The sequence below is a fragment of the Poecilia formosa genome, unplaced genomic scaffold (genome assembly GCF_000485575.1).
Source record: "Poecilia formosa unplaced genomic scaffold, Poecilia_formosa-5.1.2 Scaffold406, whole genome shotgun sequence".
In the NCBI taxonomy this organism is placed as follows: domain Eukaryota; kingdom Metazoa; phylum Chordata; class Actinopteri; order Cyprinodontiformes; family Poeciliidae; genus Poecilia; species Poecilia formosa.
The window spans coordinates 324,676-347,498 of NW_006800345.1; the positions used below are offsets into that span (position 1 = coordinate 324,676).

Here is a 22,823-nt window from a genome sequence, read left to right on the forward strand (position 1 = left end):
ACATCATTATAACCTATTCTGAAGATTACTTTTATACTTTGTCATAGGAAGAGATCTGACAGCAGATTTGAAGATGTCTAAATAATCTTGCAGATCTAAAAAAAATTGGCATTAAGGACTAGAATCACCTTAGTGAGTTAAAAGTCTAGATAAATATAAGTATATTTATCTATTTATTTTTAATCGTGTCTTCGAAAAACGCGTGAGCGCGTTTCACAACATTTTGCACACATATTGTTCAATATTGGTGAAACGTTTGGCTGAAATAATTTCTCCACTGTCTCCACTAGAGGAAGCTGTTTTATACGGTATGCATTACTTCAAAGACTTTTGTGAAAAACTTATTAAATGTAAGGATGGATGGAAATAACAGCATTATTCATAGACAATTATATTAATTATATTAATGATTATATATATTAATGATATTACAAGACAGCAAAATTGTAGACAAAGTTCTACAATAAGAATACTACGGACAATAGCTCACTTGCTTTTTTTATTTTATTTTATTTTTTAGAGTAAATTAAAACAACGGAACATCGGATTGCTGTCGATTAAAAGCAATGAATTTGACATATCATGCATTAGAAATAAAGCTTTTTCTCGTCAAATACTTTTTAAATTTAGATTATTAATATAGTTATTAATGTTCAATAGTTTAAATCACGGCTTGTTTCACTTTTAAAATGTAAATTCTTTACGTGAAAGTGAAAACTTTCACTGGAGCCCTGGAACAAATCTGTTTATCCGTAAAAAAATATATCAACTTCAATTTGTTTACACGAAAAACAGCACTATTATTCAATAAATGACCGTTACGAGGGTTAAAACAGAGCTTAAAAAGCGTTTTTAAGAAAACGAAACACGCTAGTTACGTAACAGCGTCAGTCCGACGTGATCACGTGATCTGTGGCCCTCTGTGAGGCGGTGCCTCTTGACGGTGGTTGTTCAGCGTGGTGCACGCAGACGTCGGGCAACAAACACCGTTACATTTGTAGTTTGGGATCTAAAAATAACCCACAACAGCACTTAAACGCGTGCTTGGCTCGCTACCATTTGTCAAAACTCTGCTTGGGGTTGGAGGATAAATTAGATATGAATGTTCCTGCGGGATTTCGAGCGGATTCGTTAGCTCCCAAGTAGTGATTCCGGTTCAGTGGGAAGGTTTGAACTGTTCTCTGGAAAGTGACCATTGTTGAAATCAGGTCGAGGCTGTTGTCATCCCCACTGGCTGACTTTCTTACTTTCTTTTTTTACGTATTTAAAACAAAAAACATTGCAAGCTTTTTAGTGTCATGAAAGAAATGTCAAGGTAAGTCATGCATGCGGGACGGTTTGTACTTTCTGAGCGGGTTTTCTGCTCGCGTTCATGAAGAATAGGCTAAAAGCTAATGTTAGCCAGCTGTCACAACAAGGCCTGCAGCCGCCGTTTGCTGCTTAGCTTCTTTGTTGTTTGTAAACTTTTGCAGAAAATGAATACATACACCTTAATGGTTTTTGTTTAGGTAAATGTAAAATATTAATGACTTTAACCGGAAAGGGGGTAATTAGTTAAAGAGCCGCTTCCGTATCGGCCAGCAAAAACTTGCCTACCTGCTAAATTAGCTAATTTGTTAGCTCTTCCAACCTGTTTGTAGCCTCTCAGCTAGCAGCCTGACTGAGGTTCATATTTAAACTTTTTGTGCCATTATTTTGTTAAAGCTACTCTCAAACTTTTGAAATGTACAAAAATATAATAGTTTAAGCTTGTTGGTGAAGTAATACTAATTACGCTCATTGCTGTCAGTGAAGAGTTTGGAGTTTTCCCGGCAATAAGTCTCAAACTGATCAACTTAAAATGCTAGCAGCTTCCAAACGGGAGACATTCAGTAAGTTCTAAATTGAAATAGTATGCCAAAACAAACAATAGCTTTTCGTTATTACAATTTTTAAATCAATTGTTATGTAAACTAAAGGAGTTTTGTATCAAAACAAACTATTTCTTTACAGGGTGCATTAAAATGCTTTGTAAATGATGCCAAAATAATGTCTGCAGGTTACAATTAAAACAGTTGTCTTTTTAAAAATATAAAATTCTGAGTTTTAGTGTTTTTGAAATCTGAGCTATGTCACAAAAGTGTTCATTAAAAAATGATCAAAAAAATATTCTCAATGTTTCCAGCAAATTATCTAACTTTTCACTGATTATGACAAATGTAAGTCAAAGGTAATTTGAAATATTATATTTTCACAATTAAAAATTGAAGCAAAAAACATCCTGCCATTAAATTAGAAAGTATTTATCTTCAACCACAGACAAACTTTTACAGGTGTTTATTGTATCATGACATCAAATGTGTAATGAATTATGATTGCTAAAACGTGGAAAATCCAAATATTGTGAATAGCACATTCTTGTAGTTGTATGTCAAAACAAATCATTTTAAATGTATTAAAATGTCTTTCATTATTTCATATTGGGGTGACTTATGCAGGGTAAAAATAAAGACATTTGCGTCATTTTCAAATTTTAACTTCTGGGATGATTAATGTCACTCAATTTACACTGATATCTGATATCAAAAATAGGGAAAATTAGTTAATTTAGTTGTAATGTTTCTCTATTCACATTGAGGTCAAGTTTGCTACTTTAGATTATTATAGTTTAAATATTATAAAGAGCTTCCGAAAACATTGTGTATAGTTTTTGCCAAAGTAAATTCTGAAAATTAGGATATTTATGTATTTTTTTTGATACCACACTTTGCTTGGGCTAGAAAAGTACATGCTCACCTCTTTATTCAGCTGATTCTTTTTTACATGCATATCTATTTGTTTGGCACATTTAAGCACTACGGCAATTAAAAATTCTCCTCATGATGAGAATATAGTGAAAATACCAAAGGTCTGCAGTGGCATAAGTAAGGAAAGCAGGAATCGTTGAACTGCAGACCACAACTAATGTTTCAGTTATAAATCAAAGAAAAGTTCAAGCATATCGATTTTTAACCTTGATTTAAAGGAAGTCGGTGTTTCAGCAGTTTTCTGGAAGTTTATTTCAGATTTGTGGAGCATAAAATCCAAACGCTGCGTCTCCATGCTTAGAAATTTGACTTGAACCTGAAGGAGGTTGATGCAACAAGAGCAGATCTTTAATGTAATTTAGTGCTAAACCATTCAGTGATTTATAAACTAACAGCAGTATTTTAAAGTCTATTCTTTGAGCTACAGGGAGCCAGTGACTTTAAAACTGGTTGATGTGCTCTAGTTTTAGTGAGTAAGTCAGCAGCGGTGTTTTGAGTCTGATTGATTGATTGATTGATTTTTTTTTTTAAGGCAGACCTGTAAGAGCATTGTTACAGCAATCAATGTGATTAACGACAGTGACATATACGAGTTTCTCTAGATTTTGCTGAGGCATTTGTGATTTAATCCTGAAAATGTGATGATAGAAGGCCAACTTTGTAACCGTCTTTATGCTGTTCTGAAGGTTCAGGCCTGAACCTTCAGATCAAAATCTGAAGGTTTGAAAGCTCAAAATCTACACCCAGATTTCGAGCTCGATCTCTAGTTTCTAGTTGTAATTACTGAAGCTGTGATTGTTCCTCTGTAGGTCTAAAATTAATAAATTCAGTGCAAACTATTTAGTTCATTAAAAAGTTAAATTCTGCTGCAGGTTGACTGATAGTAACATGTCTATTTCATGTAAACAAAACTAAACACGGTTTAGCTATCTATGTTTACCAAATTTCTCATGGACATGTTTTGTCTTGATCAAAACCAATTCTTACAAATCAAATAATGTGGAGAAGATCTCGCATTTAATAAGTATTTCCCTGTTGGGAAATATCAGTTTTTCACTAAATGTCTCAAAACTCCTCTTTATATAGTAACAATAGTCACTATAATCACTTTTTATTTGAAGGAAAACCTAAAACAACCATTTCTGAACATTAATTTTCCATCAATTATTGCTTTTTTATTCGTATCACTAGGCTGGGAAAACCAACCAAAATCCCTCATTGTTGCTGTTATCGGTTTATTTCTACCGACAGGAAAAATCTGTTCGGTACAAATTAAATTTTGATAGACGTCTCTTCTAATGGCTGAAATTTGGTCAAATTGTTGCCATGGTGCAAGTGAAGCGTGTCAGAATATCTCCCTCAAATGTTGGTTAAAAATGTCTTAATGTTTTTGTTCAAGCTGTGGAAACATTATTAAGGAGTAATTCACTGTGTTTTTATTTTCTCTCTCTCGCAGCGCCATGCCTGGTGGGCAGCAGCCTCAGAAACACTATGGCATCACCTCGGCCATCAGCCTGGCTCCCCCACGAGAAATAGACCATTTGTACACCAAGAAACTCTGTGACGCTATGAAACCTTTCGGTGTCTTTGAGGACGAAGAGGAGCTGAACCACAGGTGAGGTTTTCACTTTACTTTAAACCACATTAATCCAGACTAACCCTGTCACAATTAATCAATTAGAAGTTGATTTTCATTCTGATACTTTAATGCAGGACAATTTTGTTTACAAAGATTTCACAATCCATTTTATTTATGGTTTCGGTTGTGTGTAGGTTTTTATTTTTGTTCATTGTTTTTGGTTGTTGCATCTTGGCCTGTCGGGATTAAAACGTTTTGCAATAAATTGTCATAAAAACTATACCGTTAACGATGATATCGTTATTTTGGACCATTTTCAAGTAATGTATTGATAATAGTATAGTAATTAATTTAATTTTGTGAATAATTTTTTTTATAGCCAAACTTTTGTTTTGTACTGAAAAGCCAAGTTTGTTGCACACAAACCAGCTTTTAATTTATTAGATAAATTAATTGATATTTAATTTATTTATACAATTTATTTCTTAAGTTGTTCAACTTAGAATATAGTCATTTAAAAAAATTATTTGGATCTACAATAAAAAATATTTCGCTTTTCAAAAAAAAAAAAAATGCGATGATTTATTTGCTTTATTTATTTTTTTCTTGGCCCATGAGAATTTTCGACTTGGTAAAAAAGTTTGGACACCCCTGCATTATGATGTCTCTATAAACAAAAATTTCCCTTTAAAAGTATTAACTAGAATGGAAATGATCAAGCTCATTTTTTAAATTTTTATGTGATTAATTGCTTATTGCAACAGGCTTAGTCATGTTTTTATATACTTTTAAAATATCTTTGAGTGAGGTGTTCTTTACTAAATTAAAGTTTATTGATCCTTAAGAAAGTGAACTTACATTATTATGTCATCAAATAATTACTTGAAAATGGTCTCAAAACAACAATACTATTATTTATCGCAATAATTACCGGGGTAATTTAACGTCTAGATATTTGTTTTTGTAAAAAAAAAAGAAACATTAAAGAGCCAGCCAAAATCTCATGTTAATAAATGTTAAATGTTTTTGGTTAAATGCTCACTATTAATATTATTAATAATAATAGTTATTAATTAATATTTATTAATTGTCCTTAACTGCAAGTGTGCCCACTTAAAAATGGCAATTCTAAAGATTTTTCATTTAATAATTTAAGTCTTTTTATACAATATTAGAAATGCATTAAAAGATGAAAATAAATAAATCATTAAATTTTTTTTAAATACAAAATTAAAACATTTTATACACTAAATTTCAATACTGTAGCATAAAACTAAAACTATACCACTTGATTTTTGGCCCAAACGTATTTATGTCAATGTCAAATTACATTTAAAACAGCAGTTGACCAATTTACACCGTCATAACATGAAACAAATATTAAAGCAATAAAAATAAAATACAGAAATATTAAACATTAAACGGAAAACAAGTTGAATAAAAGTATAAATAAAAACAGTAACTCAAATTGACAAAATTTACAAAGGTTTAATTTTACCTTTAATGCAAAATTTATATTTTTGGTGTAAAGTTTTGGCTTATTTATTGCTCTGAATGTTTTTTTTTCCACCAAATGCCTTTTTTTCCAGAGTCTTCATACTCCATTTAACGATTAATCGGTTGCTAACTTAGTTGACGATTATTCTAGTAATCGATTAATCGGATTAATCGTTTCAGCAGTAGCTGCATCACTGCTTATCAACGCATCGTTTGAGTTCTGCTTTGCTTAGAGTCGGGTTGTGAAGGTAACCGGTCCAGGAGGGAAACCCACATAAATCTCTCTCTCTGCCGCTCACACCTGGGCGAACCCAAGGTGATTTCAGGTCGGCAGAAATATAAAGTCTTTCTGCTCCCTGTGTGACCTGCTTGGAAAACCTCCAAAGGGAAACTCCCAGGAGGCTTTGCAGGAGCAGTGGCTTCACTCTGAGTAGGGCTGCAGATTACGATTATTTCAGTAATAGAATATTCTGACGATTTTTGATTAATCAGATTTTAAAAATTCACATTCTGGAGAATTTTCACTTAATTTGGTCTTTTTTGTTCAATTTTAGAAGTACATTAAAAATACAATTTTTTTGTTTTGTTTTTGAAAAAATTAAGATTTTAATGCAACAACGTAGCAATTTAGTGAATGTTTTATTTGTAGCAAATGATGGAGGTAAAAATATTTCTAACATCAACATTAAAGCTCAGGTTACGTTTTTCATTGTTGGCATTTTTCTACATTTTGAGTGTCTTCGCTCTTCACATGTGGATAAATTAGGCTAATTTCTGAGTTGGTCTGTCGCAGTAAATCATTTAATCGCATGATAAACTAAAACAAACTCAGTAATTTCAATTTGTATAGTTTATCGTTTTTCTCTTTTCTTTCTTTCTGCCTAAAACTGGTTGATAAAAGTCTTCAGTCTGGTGCTTTTGTTTTAACTAGCCCCCTTTTTTAAAGGATAATTTTGTTTACAGAGACTTTGTAATTAATTTTATGCATTTCTCTTGTTTTGTTTATTTTAGATATTTAAAATGTCTTCCAGTTCCAGTGTTAAATGTTCATTAAAATTTAAAGTTTATTGATCTTTGAGAATGTGTTCTTGCTTTATATTATTTGAAAATGGTTTCAAAACAACAATATTGTTGTTTATTGCAATAACCTCTGGGACAGTTTATGGTTTGTTAGCCTCTTTCTGAGTAACATTTCTTTTCTAAACTACATTACTGCTCAGAGTTTAGGGTAAAACCCTATTTTTATTTTCTTTTTTTACATGAAAACGTCTATGCTGCATAGAGTTGTAACAATTTGCACCTGTTCAATCCACTAAAAATGCTATTTTATTCCCATCTATATGTTTGATAAAATAGCTGATTTTGTAAAGACGCCCATGCTGAACTTCTGTTTCTCCTTTCAGACTCGCTGTTCTTGGGAAGTTGAATAACTTAGTTAAAGAATGGATCGCAGAGATCAGTGAATTAAAGGTACGTCTGTCTGTTTCTTGGATGCTGAGGATGCGAACTCTCCATCGTTTCTCTCACTCATCACCATTTCTGTCCTGCAGAACCTTCCACCGTCTGCTATTAGTTGTGTTGGAGGAAAGATTTTTACATTTGGTTCATACAGACTTGGAGTTCACACAAAAGGTACGTCGTTATTTCTGCAGCATAGTTAAAGCCAAGTCCTGGGTGCTACGTTGCTTAGTTCACATTTGTCAAACTCGAGGCCTGTGGGCCAAATCCGGCCCGCCGTAGCTGTTTATGTGGCCCTCTAGATTCTAGACTAAACACTAAATGTGCTTAAATATCATGTTATCAATCAAATCAATGCAGTTTTTATCTGTTTACTGCCAAATTATATCAATCAGTCACTCTAGTTTCTTGAGAATTATCGTGGAAATTTACACAAAAATCAATAAATACCTGATACATAATTGGGAGTTTATTGCTGATTTTTCTCCAAAATTATTAAAAACTTTACTTGTACTAAGCAGCTGCTTCAGCCTTAATTGATGTGAGATTATAGTCCGTGATCTATACAGTGAGTAATAAAAAGTCGCACTTACCGTCATAAATAAGTGCAAATATTTCTAGATTAGTACCACAAACACTTTGATTTTTATTGCAAAAAATCACAAAAAGTATCACGAAATCCTGGATGGACTGAAAATATGTTCAGTAATATTTAATTTTAAGAATTTATTGATATTCTAATAGGTTTTATCAGTACCAACCGGCCCTTTAATGCCTTAATGATCTTGATTTGGCCCAAAACGTAAATGAGTTTGACACCCCTGCACTCATTCGGTTCACCTTAATTCATATTCCACTTAATAATTTATATTATATTTGTATGCTGCAGAACCTGAGGAGGCGGTTAATTCTTTGAAATCAGAAAGTATTTAAAACACAAGAACTGAAGTTGAGCACAATGCTGTCATGTTTTTATGCCATCAAAGCAGATATTTTGGCTCGAAAGTCCAACAACAAGATTAAAGTGCTCATCTGGTACCGGTTCTTTTTGGCTTTGCGGTGAAAAGGGACGGAGCATTCAGCCAGAGCCATAAGCAGGCGTCTGACTCCATTGTGTTTTTAAAAGCTCAGTTTGTCGGCTCATTAGAAGCTCCGGCCTGCTTTGTTAGGTTCTTTTGTTCTTGTGTTTTTGTGACAGTGAGGACTGAACCGTTTGTGTCCATCTGCTCAGGAAAACAACACGAGCAAAAGGTCAAATATATGCATGCAAAACTCACCTACAGCTCTGGAAAAAATGAAGAGTCCACTGCACTGAACCCCACTGAAAACCTCCTGGTTACTCCATCAAATACTGATTTCTGAACTCTTCCTGAGTTAAAACACTAGTTTTGTTGTTTCTAAATGAATATAAACTTGTTTTCTTTGTGTTATTGGAGGTCTGAAAGCATCTTTTTCATTTTGACCATTTTTCATTTTCTGCAAATAAATGCTAAATTTTTGCTTGGTATTTTAGGAGACATGTTGTCAGTAGTTCATAGAATAAAAGAACAATGTTCATTTTATTCAAACAGACCAATAAAAGTAAAACCAGAGAACTGATCATTTTAAGTGATCTCTTAATTTTTCTAGAGCTGTATAATGGAGGAAATAAGTTTATTTTATTCTATTGGTAGAATTTTAAGAGTATTTTTTAAGAATACTACTCGGGAGAGGGCGGGGGTCTCATTTATAAAACATTGCATAGGATCTGTACTAACACTGATGTCCACCAAAATATAAAATATGTCATAAATCCATCATAGTTGAGTTTTTGTGCCAAAGACATTTTTTTTGTCTTAAAGCTGCAGTACGTGACTTCTATAAAATGAAATGTATTTGTTTTACATATTTGATTAATCTGTCTCCATGCCATGGTGAGATATAAATTTATTAAATGAATTCATAAAATTTATGAATTTAATTTATTAATTGTAATTTACTTAAACTAATTGATTTATTTAATATGGTATCAGCTAATCTGTTAAAAATCGAGCTCTCTGCCTTCTCCCAGTGGTAAGTAGAAACATCCAATCAGAACCAGGGGGCGGGTCTTAGCGCTGCTAATCACCCTGCCTCCCTTGCTCTGTTTCACTGCAGCTAGTATAGCTTGTTGTGAATGCGAAGGCTAGTTAGCATAGCCACAGATGACATCGCTGTTTCTCTGACATTAGCACATTTAGCAGCAAGTACATGAGTTGATTGACAGCGCTAAGCCCCGCCTCCTGGCTCTGAGTGGTTGATTTTGCTCGGGACAGATCGATCTTTTAACAGATTATGTGTCACAGAAAACTGTCACAACATGTTGAGTGTTTCAACAAATAAGTAAACAGTTTTATGTTCTGCAGCTTTAAATCTTTGGATAAATTATTTTTCTGTACGGTTTTGTAGAATATTCATATAATGTCTTGATAAAATAATACTGAGAAATGTTTACACTTGTTGAGGCAGCGTGTTGGCCAGTGTGTGTCCTCTGATAAAATTTTTTTTTTTCACTTGTTGGAGATTAATGTCTCTGCTCTTCAATGTCAAAATGTTTTAACTATTGAACTTGATAATCTTTGATTACATTTATTATTTGTTGCAGGAGCTGATATTGATGCCTTGTGTGTGGCGCCGCGGCACGTAGAGAGAACCGACTTTTTCCAGTCTTTCTTTGAGAAATTGAAACAGCATGAAGAGATCAAGGACCTCAGGGTCCGTATTTAACTAAACCACCTGCACTTGTTTTTAAAAGTGAAAGTTTTTATCAGTTTTTTTGTTATGTTTTTATCTGTTTCTCTTCTCCTCCAGGCTGTTGAAGACGCTTTTGTACCTGTGATAAAATTCAAATTTGATGGGATTGAGGTGAGCTGTAAAATCACAGCCACACAGTTACCTTTTTATTTTTAAATATTTGTATCGTTTTTACAGTGGCATCACAAAATATCACGTTGAAACTCAGAGTCCATATGGGTTATTGTTTGCAGATTGACCTGCTTTTTGCCAGATTGGCCTTACAGTCCATTCCAGACAACCTGGACCTGCGGGGCGACTCCATCCTGAAGAACTTGGACATTCGGTGCATCCGAAGCCTTAACGGTACGCGGCTCGGATCGCGTTCAGACGGAGTCCTTGTGCCCTGAGTTTATTAATTAGACTTTATTGTTGCAGGTTGTCGAGTAACGGATGAAATTTTATACCTGGTGCCAAACAAAGAGAACTTCAGGTTGACATTGAGAGCCATCAAACTCTGGGCGAAACGTAAGTAAATCAACAGCTGATCACATGTTTAAGGCAAATTCAGAGCTGGGTAATAACCAGTTACATTTGAAATAAATTTACTTTTAGGAGTATTTTTATTATGCTTTTTACTTTTACTTGAGTAATTGTGTTATGAAGTGTTTCTACTCTTGAGTAAAAGTTCTGGATTTTCTACCTACTGAATGAAAAACAAACATGTTTTAACCAGAACTTCATAAAAACTCAGACACACACCTGCAGTTTTTTTTGTTTTATACGTTTTATATTGAAAGAAACTGATTTGGAAATTTTTTTTCTTTTTCCTGACTTTATTATATATTTTTGTTACTTATATGAATTATTGTCATTTTGGTCCTAAACATACCAAAATTTGCATATTATTTTATATTTTGGTCCATCTGATGTTGAAGTAGTGATGCCCTTAGTGATGCTCAGTTTTTGGGATATTTACGACCAAACGTTTCTTGTGCTCTTCGTGGCTGCAGGCCGAGGGATCTACTCCAACATCCTGGGTTTTCTGGGTGGAGTTTCATGGGCCATGCTGGTGGCCCGGACCTGCCAGCTCTACCCCAACGCCGTAGCCGCCACACTCGTTCACAAGTTCTTCCTGGTTTTCTCTAAATGGTGAGTTCAGAGGTTCGTCGTTGCTCTGGTTAACTTCAGTTCTCCAGCATTTATTTACTGTGTTTTTGTACTTTCTCCCCTCTGCAGGGAATGGCCGAATCCTGTGCTACTGAAACAACCTGAGGACAGTAATCTCAATTTACCTGTTTGGGACCCCAGAGTGAGTATGAGCGGCGGTTTGTTTCTGGATGAGTTTAAGGAGAAGAAGCTCCTGAGCATTTCATTCTGCTAGGAAAACGCAGCTTTAACCATTCAATACAAATAAACAAGAACTGCAGAAAAGACTCTGAAATAACTGATTTATTTCAGTTCAAGAAGTGAAACTTGGTAGAAAGATTTATTACATACAGAGTGATGTATTACAAGCTTTTATTCCTGTAGCATTTTATAAATGGGCCTTAGTGACAAACAAAACGTTCACATTGTCTGGGAAATATTATACAAACTCTTTTTTTTATCATTTTGAAGATTAACTTATGTGGAAACCGGCTGTTTCAGAGTGCTGCAGCCAAGAATTGTGATGGAAAGTTAAATGGAAGGAAAAGCTGTGGTAGGAAAAGTGCACAAGTAACAGATGTAGCTGCAAAAATCGTGAAGAGGAGTTTTTGCGATTCACTGCAGCTTCAATGTACAGATGTATCCAGAATGTATTTTTATTAGTGTTGTGTAGTTATTATTATTATTATTATTATTATTATTATTTATTTATTTAGAAACTCAGGTTTAGGGGTTTTTTCACTGAAACTTTTATTACTCTGTAGCAAATCCATTTTAATTTTTACCTTTTTAATTGAATTATTACGATTGAGCAACCTGTGAAATTCAAAATCACAAAGTTGCATCTGTGCTTTTGTAAGTTAGATTACATGTAGACGTCCTAATGTCAAAAGCTGCTTTTTATTTGCCGCAGTTTGATTTTTATTACTTGTATCCAATAGATTTTTACACCAGGGGGCGCTGCAGCATATCTTATTTTTCAACCAGGGTGTGAGCTGGTACTTCTGTTAAATAAAATAAATGTTTATTTGCTCATAAATCATTCTGCTACCAAAAATAAACTAACTTTTTCAAACATTTGTGTAAAGTTTTGTGTTCCTTCAGCAATAAATGCATTTGAATAATTTGTCTGTCTTATTTTAATTTAGTCCAAATAAATGAAAAGTCATGGAAAACATTTGTAAAATATGCAGAAGCTTTCTTGGGAGATGAAGACTTGGAGAAACTAACTGAAGAAGTAAACTAAATTGTAATAGTTTGTTGTTTTTTGTTGTTGTTGTAATGTTTAAATAAACAATAAATATCCAGATGTAGTTCTGAGCTGTAAATGATATTTTCATACTTAATGATTGTTTACTCCGTATTTGTTTATTTTTGCTTATATTTAAATGTCTTTCATAAATGCAATTGAACTAAGACATTTTAAAGCATCACATAGTTTATTAGAAGAGCTTTAGCTCAGCTCTATTGTGGCGTAAAAGTTTATAAAGTTGTTCTCTAATTTCTGCACATGAAGGAGGACATGCAGTGGAAACATGGAAGTCATTTTGTCCGGCAGCGTGGGTGTGTTTGTGTTCTCGTCTGTAAAGAGAATCCAACTCTTGTTCCTCTTTTTTTTTTCCCAGGTGAACCCGTCTGACAGATACCACCTGATGCCCATCATCACGCCTGCGTACCCCCAGCAGAACTCCACCTACAACGTTTCCACGTCAACGCGCACCATCATGACGGAGGAGTTCAAACACGGTAACGCTGCTTTGTTTTCCCGGAGACATTGAATGTCTCGCAGCTCCAACCCTCCAGAGCCAGATGCGAGTTTAATGTAAACGATCTGAACGCGTTCGCTCCGGATGTCTGGCAATTAAAACGTCCCGCCTTATTAAACCGTAATGTTTTAGGGTTTCTCTAACCTGCTTATTTTACTGTTTTTTTTATTGCTTGATTTAGACAAAATTTGTGTATTTTCTCCAAGTATTTTGTAAAAACGCAGCTGGAACAACAAGTGGACAAAATTAAATTACAGTAAATCCAGTTTCAATCATTGAGCTGATGTTTTTTAAAACATTTTTTAGGCTTGTCAGCTGTGATAAATCTAATACAACTGATGTTTAATCTTTACTAAAATGTGTCACTTTATTAAATAAAACTGATCCAAAAGCAGAATTCAGATAAACTAAGGGATCATATTTCTGCCTAGTCTTGTGCTGCACTATTAATTTTATTATACATGTTACTGTGCAATGACAATAACTCTAGTCTAATATTCAAATAGTGATGTTGACTTTATTTTAACATTAAAGTAAAAAATATTTTAATATTTCATAGTGTTAGAAAAACGCAAACTTTGTAAATTTAGGTGAAGAGCGTGTTGAAAGATTATTTGTAAATTAAATTTAAATTACATTTAATATTTACATTTTAATATTTTAATTCAGAATTGGTTTAAATTTAAATATTACTGAAAAACCTAATTATTTCAGGAGCTTCATCATAAAGTGAAACGTATTATAGATTAATTACACACCAACGTTTTATTTCTCTTAATTACAGTTAATGAAAACATGACATTTAAAATTAGAAAATAACATAAAATACGTGTATTTTTTAGAAACAAAAACACGGGATTGACAAAAAGTGTGTTTAAAGAGTCATTGTTGGGTATTTTCAAGACACATAATGACACTTTAAAGCAAAATCAAGTAACTGCTTCCTTCAGTTATTAAAAACAAACATGACTTTAAAGAAATTGGGCGTCTGTCTCTTTAAGTAAGTCAATAATGCTCCTCCATGAAGCCGTTCAGTGCCGCTCTTAGGCCTGATATGATGAGCTTTCCCACCAGGTGTTTGCTAACTGCTGCTGCCGCTAGTCTGCAGGAGCTGAGTGAGTGTTTGGATCTCAAGGATCAGACTCGGAGACCCGTCCTTTAATTTGACCTCCAGTCACTCGTCTGTTTGTCCTGAACAGGTCTCAGCGTCACAGACGAGATTCTGCAAGGCAAAGCAGAATGGCCGAAGCTCTTTGAGCCACCCAACTTTTTCCAAAAGTACAAGTACGTCTTTGTTGTTTGTTTTTGTTCAGATGTATCTTACAAAACAAGAACTGCCTCCAATGCTTGAGGATGAGGTTTCCTTTACTCTAAAATATTCAAATGCAGTGGAAAAAAAAGTTGTTGCAACCACAGAATAAAATGTGGACGGCCTACATAACGGATCAAATCTGGTTCATGAGGCTCAACTCTTTACATCCCAACATTTGACAGATATTTAAGGGAATTCCTCAGATCACTGATGACTCGAAATGTTTTAAGGTTTCTCTAAACATGTTTTGTCCCGACAGGCATTACATTGTTCTTACTGCCAGTGCATCCACAGAGGAAAACCACTTAGAATGGTAAGTGTTACTGGTGATCCTCATTTCTACTCTCTGAGCTCAAAATGTTTCACTCAGTCGTCTGATTTAACAGAAAATCATCCAACTTTCAGTAGGAAATGGCAGCTGCTTCGCTCTTAGCTGGAAAATGTGCGTTAAAAAATTAAGATTTTTGTTTCAAGTCTTGATGTACAGCTCTGGAAAAAATGGAGCCCTCTGCTTCTGAGTTAAAACTTTATTATTGTTTCTAAATGAATATAAACGTGATTTCTTTGCATTATCTGAGGTCTTAAAGCTCTGCATCTTTTTCGTTATTTTGCCCATTTCTCATTTTCGGCAAATAAACACAAAATTTTTGCTTTGACTTTCAGAGATATGTTGTCAGGAGTTCATAGAATAAAAGAAAATGTTCATTTTACTCAAACATAAACCTATAAAGAGTAAAACCAGCATAAAGTAGAGGTGGGAGATAAATTCATACTATTGATTTGTTTTTTTCTTTTAAGATTTAATTATTGAAAAATCAGTTTTTTATTATATTATTGTTTCCCTATTTCACCGTAGAGCTGCCATCGTATTTGACAATATTTATTTTTTTCTCTGTTAAATCAGGTCAGCTCTCAGAAGGGAAGGTTGAAATAAAACCAATTTTTAAAAATGTTTTCTGTCATCTGTAAGTTCTTTTTAAGGAAAATAAAATCTGATTTTATCGCCCAGCGTTGGCATAAAGGTTTCTGCAGATCAGACTTCATCTGTTAAATTTTAAAGAAGATGAATCTCACTTTGCTTCAACGCTTCTCCCAGGATCGGCCTCGTAGAGTCGAAGATCCGCGTTCTGGTGGGGAACCTGGAGAGGAACGAGTACATCACGCTGGCTCACGTCAACCCGCAGTCCTTCCCCGGCTCCAAAGACAACCGCAACGAGTGAGTCCCCGCGCTCACGACGAGTCCAGGTCGGGCCCTGAAAACCGTTAAAATTTGTGCTTTTCTGCCGCAGAAACGACTTTGTCTCCATGTGGTTTATTGGGATCATCTTCAAGAAGGTGGAGAACGCAGAGAGTGTGAACATCGACCTCACGTTTGACATTCAGTCCTTCACAGACACGGGTACGGCTTCCAGACGCTAACGTAGCTTAGCATAGAGCTGTGGCTTACGTACACAGTCCCCAAAAGTTGTACTTGAGTAAAAATAGCACAACGTCAACTTGTTTTTACTCAAGTAAAAGTAAAAAGTAGCAATAAAGGTATTTGGTAAAAAGTTTACTCAAGTACTGATCACCTGATCAAATTATCAATCATTTAATGTTTAAATGTTGCATCATCAGATGGACCAAAATATAAAGTTTATGTGGAGATTTTGTTTATTTTAAGGACTAAAATGACAATAACTCATAAAGTAAAAAAATCAAGCCATTTTTTTTATTTAAATCGGTTTCTTTCAATAAAAAACTTTTATCAAAAAGTTCCTCCTTTGCTAATTACATTCATTTCCCTGTAGTGTACAGACAAGCTAATAACATCAACATGCTGAAAGACGGGATGAAAATCGAGGCGACGCACGTGAAGAAGAAACAGCTCCATCAGTATCTCCCCCCCGAACTGGTGCAGAAGAAGAAAAGGGTTTGTTGTTTTGCGTTTCTTTTTGTTGTTAGTACTTGTTTTGTGTTGTTTTCTGTTTCTCGTTTTGTTTATTCTTTCGTTCTTCTCCTCCGCAGAGCATAGCGGAGCTGAACCGAAGTTCGAACGGTGGAAGTTCGAAGCGGATCTCCCTGGACAGCAGCCACCTGGACAGCTCCAGAGACACCGACTCAGGGACGCCCTTCAGCTCCCCGAGCAGCAAACCCCTCAAACCCGCGTCGGACACCGACGAAGGGTGCACTTACTTTTTAAACGCTTCGTTCTGTTCCTCCTGGAAGTTGAGAACGCAACTGTTGATGCAAATTCACTCATTAGTCGCAAGTTTTACGCAAATCTGACCAATCTCCTTAACATTTCTTCTTCTTCTGCTGTGGAGTTTAACTGCAGCTTTTCATCCACAAATCTGTTACCACCAGAACTTAAGAGTAGCAACACTTCAACATATTTTTACTCATGTAAAAGTAAAAGGTAGCCGTCCAAGAAATTACTCAAGAGTAAAAAAGTATTTGATAAAAAGTTTACTCAAGTAGTAACTGATCAAATTATCATTTAATATTTAAAGATTACATCATCAGATGGAACAAAATGAGAAGTTAAGTGGAAATGTTGGTATTTTAAGGATGAAAATGACAATTATTTATATAAGTAACAAAAGTAAAAAAAAAAATTCCAAATCAGTTTCATTCAATAAAAAACTTTGAAACTTTAACAGAAACTGCAGGTGTGTGTCTGAGTCTGGTGAATTTCTGGTTAAAACATGTTTGTTTTTTCCCTCAGTGGGCAGAAAATCCAGAAATTTTACTCGAGTAAAAATACTCCATAAAGTACTTTTTTTTTCTTCAAGAAAGTTACTCAAGTAAACGTAACTAGTTACTACCAAACTCTGATTAAGGGTTCTGTTTTAAGAAAGAGCTTATTTGCATTATACATATTTATGTAAAAATCCTCTTTTTTTCAGAAATTTCAGTGTTTTTGTCAAATCATGACAAAAATAAACTTAAAAAAAATTAAAAAGTTCAACTTTGGCTGCAACTTTTAGAAGAAGGTGCAGCAACAAAACAAAAAAAACTTCCAAAGATCTGGTGTTGACTTTGTCCCCTTCCTGTCCGCAGAGTGAGTCCGCCAAAGCAGATTTGCCTGGAGACGTCTCCAGCGCCGAGCGCAGCCGCCGCCACGCCTCAAACAAGTGCTGCCGCAGCAGCAGCCGTGTCATCGAGCGCGGCGGCGGCGCAGCCGGCAGCATCAGCTGCTGCTACAGAACAAGGCGAGTTCATCTGATTTTGGTTTGATCAGAGCATCAGCAGCTTATCTGAGAAACTGACATGTCCAGTTGGACCTGAATGCATCACAACTTCTCACAATCCATCTATCCTTTCTCCTTTCCTTCCTTCTTTCCCTCTCTCCTTCATTCCTTCTCTCCCTCCTTCCTTCCTCCCTCCCTGATGTCACAGGTTTCCTCTGCATCATTTCCTGTGTTCAGTTCCTCATCTTCTGTATAACTGATATTTCCCAGTGGACCCTGAACGCATCGCTCCCTCTCCTCTCCATGCAGACGCCGCTCGCTGCTCGCCGCCCGCCGGCTCGTCCATCAGCGGCGCCCTGAGTGACGCGGTGAAGCCCAGCAGCCCTAAGGAGGAGCCCAACGGCCTGGAGGAGCCTCCCGCCCCCGCCGCCGCCACCAAGAGGCCGCACTCGCCCACGCAGGACGACCTCGCCAAGAGGCACAAGGACTCGGACGTGAGTCTTCGGTTCTGAACCGGCTCAGAGTTCTGGTGCAGGGAAAGCTAACTGGTTCCTGTGTTTGGCTGCAGGCGGTGCCCAGCGACGACTCGACGTTCAAGGAGCCGTACCCGCCGTCGTCGGACTGCAGCCCTCATGGCGAGGCGCCCGGCACCGTGAGTCGTCCTCCATTTTGTTTTCTGCTGCAGCTTCGATGGTCTGGATTTTAATTTAGGTTTGGAAAAGTTTGGAAAGAAGGAAGGCCTGGAATTCAAGGCTTGATTTTTATTTCTTACAGCCTTTTCCTCCGAACAAAAACACTTCAACACTTCCGCCATCCTTCTTGTCTTCTTCCATCCTTCCTTTCTTACATCATTTTGCTGCTGTTCTCCTTCCCTCCTTTCTTCTTTCTTTTTCTTATTTTCTCTTTCCTCCTTTCTTTTCTAAATTCCCTCCATGCTTTCTTCCTTCCTTCTGTCTTTTCTTTCTTCCTTCCCTCCATCATGTCTTTCCTTCTTCCTTTTCTCCTTTCCTCCATCTTTCCTTCCTTTATATCCTTTATTTCCGTCCTTCTCATTCGATTCGTCCTTCTTTCCTTCCTTTCCTTCTTTTTCCTTCCTACTTTTCCATCTTTCTTTTTCCTTCCTTTCTTCTTCTCCTTTCTTCCTTCTTTCCTCTGTTCCTTTCTTCCTCCCTCCCTTTCTTCCTTCCTTCCTTTCTTCCTCCCTCCCTTTCCTCTCTTCCTTCCTTCCAGAAACTCATCTGCTCGTCGTTTTCGTTGAATCTGTTATTAATAAATGATCTGAAGTAAATTTACGGTGAATTTGAACTTTGAACTGATCGTTTTTCAGCCGTTTCCAGATAAAATCTCGATGTTTTGGTTTCAATCTGCCGTCGGATCTTTTAGAATCGTGTTGATGAACAGAACGTTGTTGTTGTTTCTTCTTCTCTCCGCTAGCCGCCTCACTCTGGATCAAAGGCCAAACCCATTCCAACCATCGATACCTCGAGAACGCAGGTATTTATCTCGGTTTCATTAAACGTTTTGGCTCATTTTATCTTTTAAACGTCCCTGTTGCCGTTTCCAGAGACTTCCCAGCATGGAGCTGCCTGACGCCTCGTCGCCGCTGCCGGCCAGCAACAGCTGCCGCGTCGTGAAGAACTCCATCAAACTCGCGCTCAACCGTCACAAGTAACAAATTTAACCCGTTTCTGAACGTTTCTGGTTTTCTGGGCGACGCCGCTGAGGTTATGTCTGTGTCTGAGCAGCGTCACGCCGCCCAAGCCGCCGCTGTTCGAGGGAACGCTGAACCCAGACGCTGCGGCCGCCAGCGAGGAGAAGGGCATGTCCATTCCCGTCATTGGATCAAGTGAGTCCAACTCTCCTCCGTACAGGAAATGTTAAAGAAGAGCTTCAAATTATGAAAAACGCAAATTATTACCAAGTAATAGTTTCTAGTGCAAATATCTTAGTACACTTCAAATAAGATACAAAAAGTAACTTAAAATAAATGTTTCTGTTAAATATAAGAGCTTGTTTTAAGTAAATAATTCCCTAAAAAATTATTTCCCCCTTAAGTTACAGAATTTTATACACAAACGTTTTTGTTTAAATGTAAAAGGATATAATCTGATGCACTTTGGAACTTTTTTAACTTTTTTAAATAGATATTTAAAACAGAAACTCTAAACCATTTAAATAGAAAAATTGGTTTCGGAATTGAAAATTGTTGGAATCAAAAACGGTTTCTGAATCAAATCGTTTCTGAATCCAGAATGTTTGGAAAATTGTTTTTGAATTGAAATTTGTTAAAATATTTCAAATCTGTATTTTTTTTCTGAATCCAAAATGTTTCTGAATTGAAAAAATTTTTTGAGAAATATTCCTGAATCCAAAATTTTCTGGTTCAAAAATGGTTTCAAAATCTGAAATTTTCTGAGTTGAAAATTGTTCAAAAATTATTTTTGAATTAAAAATTGTGATTCAAATTTTTTCCAAATCAAAAATTTTTCTTAATCAAATCGTGACCCTAAAAATTTTAATTGAGCTGCTGTCTTTGCTAATATTTAATATATTTGTTGAATATCTATTTTAAGATATTTTAAATCTTCTTTCCTCGGTAGAACATGCGGCCCCTAAGCACACAGCGCCCCCTGTTGGCAGCTCCATCCCCACGCTGGTCAGCCGAGTCGCCGATCCCCTGAACGGCGCGACCTCTAAACGACCCCACTCCCCGTCGGTGGAGGAGCAGGCGAAGCGGCTGAAGGAAACAGAGAAGGCCCGGATCCACATAGCCTGAACGGGCCGCACCAGAACCGTGCCGCCGCCGCAGTGGGCGGAGCCTCCACAGTCGAGCCAAACGGCGACATTTTGGATCATCTTCAGGTCGGTCTGTGCGAACCGTGACGCAGCAGGATGGAAGCGTCGGCGCAGACGTTTCGGGTTTTCTTCCGGCGCCGACCCGCTCAGAGACACGAGAACTACAGCAGCAGTTTTTTACTCCGTCTCCTCTTCCTTTTCCATCTGTGTTTCACAAACATAGCCCTGGGAGATGAGCTGTTCTTTATGTCAGATTCCTTTGTTTCCTCCTTTCTTTCTTTTTCAGATGATGTTTTAATAATAATAATAATTATAATAATAATAAAAAAATAGGCGCTTCTTCTTATTCACTCTGCTGGAGAGAGAGAGCTCATGTTTGGTCATTCTCCCACATTTCCTTCACACCCGTACTGTAAATGTTGATGTACATAACTTTTTGTCTTTAAAAAAAAACACACAAAAACAAAAGATCATCAAGTCTTTTGATTATTCTATTGTAGTTTTATCTAAAAAGAAAAAGTTTAAAAAATTTATTTTTGTTTTTTTTTTTCTTTGTCGCTTGTACCAACAAATCGTCTCCATCCCTGGAATGTTTCCTTTTTTTTTTTAGCCGCTATACGAGTTCGATAAGAGCAAACAGAAGCAGCCTGTACGACAGGAATGGAAATGTTTTGTTTTTTGTTTTGTTTTTTTTATCTTTGTCACATCACAGAGCGACCAGCCACAACGCTGCGTACCGTGTCTCTGTCCCGTGTTTCGGTGAGTTCTCCTCATAAAGATCAGCAGGTAAGCGCTACCAGAATGTGTTTAGTACCAGTTTGGCATTTTTCCACCTGATTGGCAGAAAGTCAGGAGAACTGGATCCACCACGTCCGTACCGTTACGATGGAGTGTTGGGGCCGCACTAAGAAAACAAAATAATAAAGTGACAAGAATAAAGTTGTGAAAATGAGAGACTAAACTGGTAGTCATTAGGGGAATAGTAATATTGCGAGAACTAGTTATAAAGTAAATATATTACTTTATAACTGAAGTAATAATATTATGAGAAGAAAGTCAAAGTATTCTGAGAATAAAGTCGCAGTACTATGATTTTATTCTCGTAAAATTACATCTTTATTCTGGTAATACTGCAACTTTATTCTTACTATTCTCGAAATGTTGACTTTATTTTCATATTATTTCGGTTTTATTCTGGTATAATTTCAACTTGTAATATCACTTTATTCTCTTATTACTTTGTTCTTGTATAATTTTGACTTTATTTTCTTAATACATTCTCGTAATATTACAACTTTATTTTTGTAATTTTATTTTATTTTGTCATTTTTCATTGTGTGGCCCTAATACTCCGCCGTGATTCTGTTTCTCTCCAACCTCTAACTGTAAAGACTCTTTCGGATCAAACCGAATCTCATATTGGTGATTTTTTTTTTCTTTTTGTTTTGTAGTTTAAGAAAATCTTTATTTTTGTTTTTGTGTTAAGTTTTGTTTTGGATGACTGGCTGGCTGCGTGCAAGCGTTTAGCGACGTGTAAGAGAGAGAATATTCCCTTTGTTTCGGGTGCTAACCCTCTGCGCCTCCTGTGGAGGTTCTTAGAAGGCATCTTGTGGGTCCACAGGTTGAGTGGGTGTCAGTGGGAGTGGGTGGGCTGTCCGGAGATGCGTCCACTCCCCCCCCACCCTGACCCGCCCTGTAGACGCCGAGTGGCTTTGTGTTTGATGTATGTGTCGAGTGATGCTACTACTGACGCTCTTTCTTCATTAATGCTTCTTTTTTTTCCAGAATCAGTTTCCCAAACTAAAATGTACAGAGGGCTGTTTTTTTTTGTTTGTTTTGTTTTGTTTTTTCCAAAAAGGCATCTTTTGTCATTATTGGGGGTTTTCTTATCACATTATTTATATATGCATATTTGTACCATGTGATCTTTTTGTTTTAATAGCATTCATAGCAGCTAGGTCTTTTTTTTTTTTTTGAATATCTGCACCACTCTGTTTCAGACGACTCATTTCTGCTGTTCAGAAACATTTAACACAAGTCATTTAGATGTTTGTTTCTAAAATGTATTGAAAGGGTATTTTTGTATGTGTTTACCACTTCCTTTAAATGAATCATACATCCATTAAACCCCTTAAAAAACAAAAACGTCTGTCTTTATTCATTCATTTATTTTCTTTTGATGTGTTCCAATATTCACCCTAAAGAGAAAATAAATGTTGAAGTATCTTCAGAGTCGCCGTGGGAACGAAGGATCTCCAGTAGCAGTCGGTTTCACAGTGATTCTGAAGAGGACTCTGACTGAACATTGTTGCTTTATGACATTCATGACGTGCTAACTGCTCAATAGCCGTTAAGCAGATGATTTGCAATCATATTTTTGAGGATTTGTCACTAATCAGCTGTTCCCAGTTGTAAAAACACTTGTTGCCATGGTTACCCATCATAATCCTTCCGGCTGCACTGCATCCAAAAATGTCTCGACCAAAAAAATAAATAAAACTATGAATAAAATTCTACAAAAAATAAATAAATCAGAGCCAGAGTTATAATCGTTTG

At 36.1% G+C, this 22,823-nt stretch overlaps 1 protein-coding gene across 3 annotated transcripts; it reads left to right on the forward strand.

Annotated features, from left to right (window-relative positions):
* The first annotated feature begins 901 nt into the window (after window positions 1–901).
* papolg (poly(A) polymerase gamma) lies at window positions 902–22,412 on the forward strand. 3 transcript variants are annotated; one of them, XM_016663171.1, is made up of 24 exons: window positions 905–1,315; window positions 4,243–4,401; window positions 7,266–7,332; window positions 7,413–7,494; window positions 9,944–10,053; window positions 10,150–10,203; window positions 10,326–10,437; window positions 10,510–10,599; window positions 11,085–11,223; window positions 11,311–11,383; window positions 12,846–12,966; window positions 14,186–14,270; window positions 14,558–14,611; window positions 15,395–15,514; window positions 15,588–15,697; window positions 16,089–16,210; window positions 16,306–16,463; window positions 17,341–17,492; window positions 17,781–17,965; window positions 18,040–18,123; window positions 18,906–18,965; window positions 19,036–19,139; window positions 19,217–19,317; window positions 20,072–22,412. In XM_016663171.1, the coding sequence occupies exons 1-24, from the start codon at window positions 1,299–1,301 to the stop codon at window positions 20,245–20,247; spliced, it is 2,535 nt and encodes an 844-aa protein (XP_016518657.1). In that variant the 5' UTR covers window positions 905–1,298; the 3' UTR covers window positions 20,248–22,412. The 3 variants fall into 3 exon arrangements, with proteins under 3 accessions (XP_007576448.1, XP_007576447.1, XP_016518657.1); XM_007576385.2 differs by lacking the exons at window positions 19,036–19,139; window positions 19,217–19,317; window positions 20,072–22,412 and having other exon boundaries at window positions 904–1,315; window positions 18,906–19,013; XM_007576386.2 differs by lacking the exons at window positions 11,311–11,383; window positions 12,846–12,966; window positions 14,186–14,270; ... (10 more) ...; window positions 19,217–19,317; window positions 20,072–22,412 and having other exon boundaries at window positions 902–1,315; window positions 11,085–11,227.
* The last annotated feature ends 411 nt before the right edge of the window (window positions 22,413–22,823 follow it).

Excerpts from the sequence above, each read along its gene's own strand:
- papolg (XM_016663171.1), top strand. Across the intron at positions 19,140-19,216 it reads CTCGCGCTCAACCGTCACAA|CGTCACGCCGCCCAAGCCGC; the intron begins GTAACAAATTTA and ends GTGTCTGAGCAG. Across the intron at positions 19,318-20,071 it reads CATTCCCGTCATTGGATCAA|AACATGCGGCCCCTAAGCAC; the intron begins GTGAGTCCAACT and ends TTTCCTCGGTAG.